Source organism: Apis dorsata, unplaced genomic scaffold (genome assembly GCF_000469605.1).
Source record: "Apis dorsata unplaced genomic scaffold, Apis dorsata 1.3 scaffold_27, whole genome shotgun sequence".
NCBI lineage: Eukaryota > Metazoa > Arthropoda > Insecta > Hymenoptera > Apidae > Apis > Apis dorsata.
In genome coordinates, this window is record NW_006263329.1 from 173,293 (window position 1) to 182,493 (window position 9,201).

Genomic DNA, 9,201 nt, shown 5'->3' on the forward strand with positions numbered 1-9,201 from the left:
TGATGTCATATCGTCTCTTTGTTTTAGGTTGAATGGAATTGATCCGTGAGAATTATTCTTGGTATTCTACTAATGTTCTATCTGTACAACAGAATCTCAGCTATGTTTTGTTTAATGATAGATGGTAGAAGTTAGAGGTATTGTTGACTACGTTGTGAACGCGTGTTAACGGAGATAATTGAAAATGCTTTCTGTAAACCGGAAACGAGTAAGAATCGGTTGATTTGATTACAGATAAGATTAAACAAACCAATTGGAAAATCAATTGGTATGATAATTGAAATAGTATTTAATGAAAATGGATATTGTATAAAGTTAATTAATCAAAATAAAGTATAAAAATACAATATGAAATAAGATTAACATAGAAAATTGGTAATATTGCATAGTTAAGATTAATTAATGAGGTTAATAATATTACATATTATGTGTATAATATAATCAAATAATGTAATAGTAATCGTAAAATGTATAATAATTATTGTGCCAGTAAATAATAATAATATGTATTATTAATTATACTCGCAGAAATAAATTATTCTAATGATTAGATTATCTATTCGATATTTTGGCAATTAACTCACAATCAGATATACAAATTGTTTATATATTTAATATCATAGTAGGATTCAGATGTAATAATAAAGTGATCATTGATATAATGCATGAAACAAATGATAAAAATTATAAGTAATTTTAATAAGAGAAGCTCTTATGATCATGATAATGATAATTTGTGATATTAACTACTTTTACATTATAATGTAAAGAAGACTAATCAAATATGAATCTAACTCATTCAGAATCTTAAAGTTTGAAGTTTAAAACTTGCAATGAATTGATAATGATCATAAAAGCTGATACTTCTAATTTTGCTATAATAGCAATTTCAAAACTTGTAAAACTATGAAATATATTCTTAAACTTATATACATTCTTGATGTTATGAATATGTAAAATTCGGAATAATTTACTTTACAAAAAAACATGGCTTGAAATATACATTTTATCAGAGCCATATTATCTTTTTAACCCTGAAACTTTACTCATCTCATTTTCTTATCCTTATTATATTATTCATCATCTTCTTGCTTTTTCATATCTCACCACTATCTTTATATGATTAAATATTAAGAATAACAATTTTTACCAAAATATGAATAGAATTTGGTTATTTAATATTATTTTGAGAAGATTAAAAAATATTAAATGTTTTTAAATATTTTTACATTACTTTTTTAATTTTTATAAAATAGTTGAATCATTATTTAATATTCGATTAATTGTATATTTTTATATCGAGATTATTCATTATTAAATTTATTTATACATATTAAATTTCTATAGTATCTATCAATAATAATTAATTTAATGAATTTCTTATAGTTGAATATTTTATTAATTATAAAATTTGATGGTTAAATGAAAATATCAATTAAGTATAATTATTTAAATTGAAAAGTATTATGAAAGCATATAACTTAAAAAAAAATCGAGTAAAATAAAAATAAATAATGAGAAATGTATGTGCATTGGGATAAATTGGAATCAAATGACCATAACATCGAAAGAAATATACGAAATGCAAAAATTCAAATATTACTTGTATATGATAAATAAAAGTCCATATTTTAGTAATATAAAAATACATGAATGGAAAAGAATAATTAAAAAATCATAATAGTAAATAATGCATATATATATATTTCTATTTCTATTTATTATTTTCTACTATTCTTTTTATTTTTTTCAATTCTTTCATCATATTTTTTGTAAATAAATTGCTCTATCAATATTTTATCATCTTGAAACTTAAATAAAAATTATTCATAAATTTTAAAAGACAATTTTATCATGCTTTATAATTTTCCTTTTTAAGTTAAATCGAATTCAAAATTTATTTAAGGATTATTGTAAAATTGCAATTATTTGAAAATAGGGAAATAAATGGAAATTTTCATTATTTTTCTCCTGCTAAAAATTAAATATTATAATTATTTGAAATGATGAATTTTTATATATATAATTAAGAACGATATTATTTGTCATAATTTTCTTTTAACGATTTCAATGTAGTTTTGTAGTTTATAATTTTTCAAAAATAATAAAAAATATTTTCCTATATATATTCGAGGAAAATTATATGTTTTAATATAAATTTTAATTATGAATTAATATCGTGAATTATATCATAATAATTTAATGTAATATAATAATTTATAATATATAAAATTATTCATTACGATGCTTTGCAATTTATTTATATATTTATAATTATTTTCATTATTTATTATGTAATAATTACAAATAATAACATAATAAATATCAGTTGTAATAAGTATTGATTAAATATTTAATATATTTGAATAATTATAATATATATAGGCATGGCTTATCATATTTAAAATTAATAATTGAAAATTTTTTATGAAATATTCTATTAATTAAAATTATCATCGTATTTTATTTCTAACGAATAAAATGCAAAAGAGCGAAAGTATCTGATTAATATCATGGATTAAACGAGTGTCTGACTACATATGATGTATTACTTCCAATTTTTAGTCCTTTTACTTCCTCATATCGTTTTGCCTATTTCTCATGTTTTAATAACACATGTACAAAATCCTAAACTTTCAATGCTTTAAGTGCTTTCATTGAAATTATCTAAACCAACTTTCTTTCTTTTTAAATGAAATGATTTCAATTTTTTAATTAAAACCTTTAATGAAAAGCAGGTATATTTTCATAAGTACAGAGGAAAGCAAATTGAAGGAAACATCTTTTATATTCATTGAGAATCCGATACGAAATTATATATCTCTTTTAAATAGTACTACTTTATTCATCAAAATGTATATGATATTGTACGAATTTACGGAATGAATGAACGAATAAAATAAAAAACTGAATATACACGTGTCTGTTTTCCACTGGGCCTGTCAAATATCATATCTGTGAGATAATTTTAATTTTAGAAAAAAAAAAAAAAAAAAAAAAAAAAAAAAAAAAAAACTTAATAACCGGGTGTGTTTTTCCCCGCGGGGCGGGAAAAAATCATTTTTGGGGAATAATTTTAATTTTAAAAAAAAAAAAAAAAAAAAAAAAAAAAGAAAAGAAAAAGGAAAAGGAAAATAATATCAAAACATTAAAGATCTTAATATTTTCATCTATCAACTATTTTCATCTATCAAATGAAAAAGTAATATTCTCACGATTTTTATTTTACATACATTCTCTTTCCTACGATTCACGGACAAAACTTGAAATTTTTCGATATTGTAAATGCACATTGTTCACAGATCGAACAACGAGGAAAAGGCCACGCACGGCCGAAAATACAACCATCAATATGCCAATATTCTGTCTACGTTTTAAAAGCAGGCATCATGCTATAATGCAGCTCGTCCCATGGAGTCACTGTTGCCACAATTATTCTAATTTTGGCATGCACAAATGAGCATAGCTGAGTGAAACGATCATCGAACGATGATGAATCAAATTAGAATGATTTTTCTTTCTTTCGTGAAACATTCACGTTGTAACATGAACAATTGTTTTTTGTTTGTCCAGATGTAGTATTTTGTTAATGGAGTATGCACAATGGAGTATTTGATCGATTTAGCTGATTGATTTTGATTTAGGTTAAATCATTGAGATTAGAAATTGATCTAAATTGGTCTTTAATAGTATGTATGTTTTATTGATACAATTCTATGAAACTTAATATACTGAAAATTATAAATGTCAGGATAGAAAAATGAATATCATAATATGATATTAATTAATTTAAGGAAATAATTTTAAGGAAGTAATATGTTTTAATAATCTTAATAATAAAAGCAATAATAAAACGACTAAAATATTATTGAAAATAAAAATAGAATAATTCATGCATTTGTTATAACAAAATACAACAAATATGTTAAATAATAGTGTAATAATAATCCATTGCATAATTTCGCTATATAAATTAAAAAAATGTAATGCTATAAATACTTTAATTTTCTCGAATTTTAAAGATTTACATTTAAATAGAAAATGGAATCATTATCAAAAATATATTGAATAAATATTTGATCGTTTATAACTGTGATATTAAGAAAATAAACTCACAATTAATAATATTAATTATTAATAAATTAATAAGTAAGCTTACATTTAAGATTTCTAAACATCCAATGACTTAAGGACGAGAGTGTACTTTCTATGCTAACATTTTTTTAAATACTTTAAATTTATTTATTATTCTATTTTTTATTGTATTTAATTTAAAAATCTTAAAAAAAATTGTTGTAAATAAACTACAGAAATAATTTTTATCAGCTAAATTAGATATATAAATATTTCACTGTGCAATTTTTACTTCTTTCTGCTATTTCGCGAAATTAAATTGAAACGTTTAATTATAATTTAATTTTGCGATTACATTACATAAATATATACACACTGTGCATATATTTTATTCATTATAAATTGAATATTTTATAAAAATTAAATTGCGAAGCTCATAATATTGATACTGATATGCTAAATTTCATGCTGTTTCTATCCTGTAAAAAAAATTTGCATTTTTAACATTTACTTTTTTTTGCTGCATGCTGCATATTGATAAGACTTTGATGTGACTAATCCTCTAGATGCAATTTTGCCTAAATAAAAGAAGCCATAGTGTGCTTGTGGATATTAGGACAATGAATCCTTTGCACTTGTTAATTGATTTTTATGATCAACACGAAACACTTTATTGATTTGAAAATAATTATAATACAAGGAAGTTTAATTGGATTTATTTAGATAAGATTAAATAATTGAGATAAATAAACTGACAGATAAATTATATAATGACAATTTTGAATCTCGAATTTTCAAAAATTATTAACATTGTGGGATAGATATCAAGAAAATTTGTAATTGAAAGTTTTTAATTTGAAACACTATCTATTGGAAATTTGAGTTACACTAACGTCCATAAGTTCGGAGTCAATAGTTTGTTAAAGTTTGCGATTGGGATTGGGTTTATTACGCGTACGTGACCTTTTTGCTACTTTTCTGGCTCAGCTTCTTTCATTCATCTGCCGAGTTCGGGAAATGCTTCGCGGGAAACTCTGATTAAAAATAAAAATATTCTATTTCGATTGTGATCAAACAAATCCTGCAAATTAAAAATTTTTAATTTTTGTTAGAAAATTAAAGCGTCTTGTTTAATATCAAATTAATTATTTCAAACGTTATTATTATATAATAATTCATTAATAAAGCATTATTTTTAATGCTATAAACTTGACAAATTGTCTACGAATTTCTTCGACTTTTCATTACGATTTTTCTTGAATATTTAAAAATTATTGAAATATTCGACACATATTCGTTAAATATTGGAAATATTTGAAATGAAGATTAAGTCAGAATTATTTAAAATATTTAAAATTAATGTCATCGTACCTTCCATCGAGATATGATTTCTATGATGTAATTGGCGTCAGTTATCGATAAGACATTATCAATTTAAAAATTAGCACACGAATATAAAAAGACTATAAAAAAATATAATCTTACGAGACGACTCTCTTATCACGACAAGATCGAATTCGATAACACACTTAAGAAACTTATAATTTTAATCGCAGATTTCTGAGAACAATTAGCAAATAGCGATGGGATGAAGTATATTGCAAATAATTTTAAATCTAAATTTAAAGAAATTCGAATTTTTATATATAAAAAAAAAAAAAAGAAATTTCATAAATAAATCCAAGTATTATAAGATTTTCAAGTATAAATAGAATATAATCAAGAAGCTTCCTAGTGAATATGTGAATGTGACAATATATGATATTCTTGTTACAGTCTTCTATTTATAATATTAAATAATAATTGATTTTTCTTATATGTCAAAATATTGTTTGTATAAAAATCTTAAGATACTTTTATTTCTAATTTCAAGATTAGCAATTGAAAGTGTCTATTATGATCACTATAAATATAAATTGATAAAGTAATATTAAACTCGATCCCATCACTGGAAAAAAATTAATTATTTTTCTGAAACTTATGGACAATGTAGGAAATTCTTTAAATTAAAAAAAAAAAAAATCACGAAACCGAGAAACGATCCTCCAATTACGTTTAACGATTTATCACGATTAAATATTTTTTCAGCGCAATAAATTTCAAAAATTAATCGAATGAATGATACGAAATGATAAATCTCCTCAGTGACAATATAATAATCGTTTCGAATTTTCCATTCGTTCGAAAATATTGAACAAATATTATTTTCGATCAAGTCCCTTTTAACGAAATCTTTGTAACACCAAGCAAAATATTTGTTGTACGTATATAAGTATTTTCAAGTGCAAAGGATTAACAACTACAATATCGAAAGCTTCTTCTACAAACAGAGAGGTTCATTGTCCGTACGTTGTTACGCGTACGTTGAATCGATCGCCATACTGATAACAAATCTAAGCAATACGACGTAATTCATAGAATACAATGTACCTACAAGGCATGTCGGACGCCAAAATGTCCTAGTAAATGTACGTATCGCTCTTTGTCTGCTGACCCTCCTACGAACAAACATTTAGATACAATTGTTATGTATATGACAGCTTCGTGCATCATTATGATTGCAAATAGCAAGGAACACCGCTTGACTCTCAATTTAAAATTTTCCTATGATTCTCTTTTGCTAGAGCGAATCGATAATTATCAACAATGTATTTAGGAAATTTATCAGAAGATGGATAATACGTCCAATGTATCAAAAAATCGTGATAGAAATTTAAAAAGTTGAAATGAATCGTTTCGTGAAAATCTTATATCGAATATTGATGGATGTCGATTTTTTTTTAGAATTTTAAATTTCTGTTTATCTTTATTGAATAATTAATATTCAAAATTTTTTAATTATTCGATAAAGGTAAATAAAAAATTTAAACGCTTATCCATATTTAACGCCACATTCAATATAGATTTTTATAAAACAATTTATTTCAATTTTTATTTCGAAAAAGATTTTGCAATGTTATTCTTTATATATTGGATAATTGATATTTTGATAAAACGCATGAAAATTTGCAAAAGTTTTATGAGGAATTTGTATACGAAAATTTTTCATCCATTTGCAAAAATTTGTAATATTCGCGTAAACATAATGCCACTGATACTCACCAGAAAAATTTCTCTTTGAGAATATTTTATATATCGTACAATTTATCTGCTTCATTTAGATTTTCTTTTTTGTTTTTAATTTTCTTTTTTTTCTTTGAATACAATTTCAACTCAATTAAATAGAAATCAAGATACTTACCAATAATATTGCTGTCGATACGAGAAATAAAAGATAAAAATGGTAATTATTGAAATCATAAAATGGCAAGCTCGAAAGCATATGTGAAAAAAAAAGCAAAGATAACAAAACACACACAAAAACAAATGCAAACGAAAAAAAGCAGTTGCATTGCATAAAAAAATATCAAATTTAAAAAAGAACCAACATAAAAGTACCACATAACATAAACCAATTATTTTTAAAAATAAAATTAACTTTTCCTACCTTTAATGTTGCAAAATTAAGAATCCAAATGATGTTTAACAAAATTATCTGATAATTCATAATAATCTAAATTTATTTTCAATAACAATGAAAATATTTAATTTTGTTTGTTCTTCTTAAGTTCGAAGAACATTAATTTTTTAACGATATTTTAATGGTAGCATTAATTAAGAATTCACGCTGTAGATTATAAATGTTAGGAAATTTTTTACTATTTGCTATTTCAAATACATATTTAATAAATTTAATAACAAATTTAAACTAATTTATATATCGAACCGTATATTTTATATATACTTATATATACTTTCTTTTAATTAATTTTGCATCTATGAATGAGATATTCTGATGAGATATCATTCATATGATATCTTACATATTTATATTATTTATATTTCATCTAAAGAAATAAAAATATAACACATTCTATCTTTAATCTTATTTATCAAATATCATATTGTTCATTAATTACACAATCATTATACAATAATTCATCAATCTTTACATATTTGATTTCAAAATCTGATTTCCACAAGATATCTCTTATCTCGATAAGAAAATACGTCAAACAACAAAGATATTATTTTAGAAACTCAGAGATATCTCCTACAGATGCAAAAGAGTTAAAATAATTTGAAAATTTAATTGCAAATTTCGTACTTACGTTCTCTATAAAACATATATATTTAATTTCACAATTTCTCGTTTTGAATTCTGAGAATCAAAGATTCGAGAAACATTCGAGTGAGATCGGGCGAGATTTCGGTATACTCTCCTACTATTTCTGAACCCCAACTCGGACTATACACAAGTGAGCAAGCAGACTTCGGATCAAGTTTATCACTTTCAATAACCAGATCCATAATTAACGCGCATCTCAAATCAATCAAATCCAATTTCATTCTAAACTCTCATTAATGTAAATAGCATCATTTTCTCCCTACCATGGAAAATTATCCCGACAATCTTAATTGGCAATGCAGAAACACCAATATTCCATCCGATCCCATCCGATCTCATCCGATCCCACCCGATCCCACCCGATCTCATCCGATCTCATCCGATCTCACCCGAATCGTACCAAGTCCCCGTAATCTCTCATATTCCAACGCTTCCAATCCATCATCACCCACAGCGTGAATCCAACCTACAAATCTATCTCCCCTACTTCGACTGACCTTTTAGACATCGATCTCCTGACCGACGTCCCGGAAGTGCAGCTCGGCGTACTGCATTATCGTAGGCGCGGACGGCGATCTTCCATCGCCCAAATTCGACGACAGTCTCTTCGACTTGTTCCTGTTCTTCGTGTCCCCGGTATCCGCGTAATGCGTAGCGTTCTCGGACGGGCAACGATTCGACGATTGCCGTTCCCATATCTGTTGGCGGGAGCTAGGATTCGTTCTGTGATAATCGATTGGACACTCCGCGATGTCGTCCTCGTAGTAATGGGGATAAGAGATTTTGTACGTCTCGGGTATACCGAGCTCCTGGACCTGGTGGAAACTCGTCTCGCAGGAGGGCGTGCTCGCGTACGTTTCCGCCCTCCTCGAGATATCCGGCCGCCTCTGCTTCTGCTTCCTCTCGCTACGCTTGTGCTTCCTGTATTTCTGGCCCCGATCGCTCGACCGGTTCGCCGC

General features: G+C 25.6%; 1 protein-coding gene across 1 annotated transcript in view; it reads right to left on the bottom strand.

Moving 5' to 3' along the window:
* The window catches only part of LOC102676127, a 413,064-nt gene that overhangs the window by 962 nt on the left and 402,901 nt on the right, over positions 1–9,201 (bottom strand). Inside the window, exon 24 of the mRNA XM_031510593.1 lies at positions 8,740–9,196. Within this exon, the coding sequence (XP_031366453.1) occupies positions 8,743–9,196 (454 nt within the window). The 3' untranslated portion in view covers positions 8,740–8,742. The remainder of the gene's footprint in view (positions 1–8,739; positions 9,197–9,201) is intronic.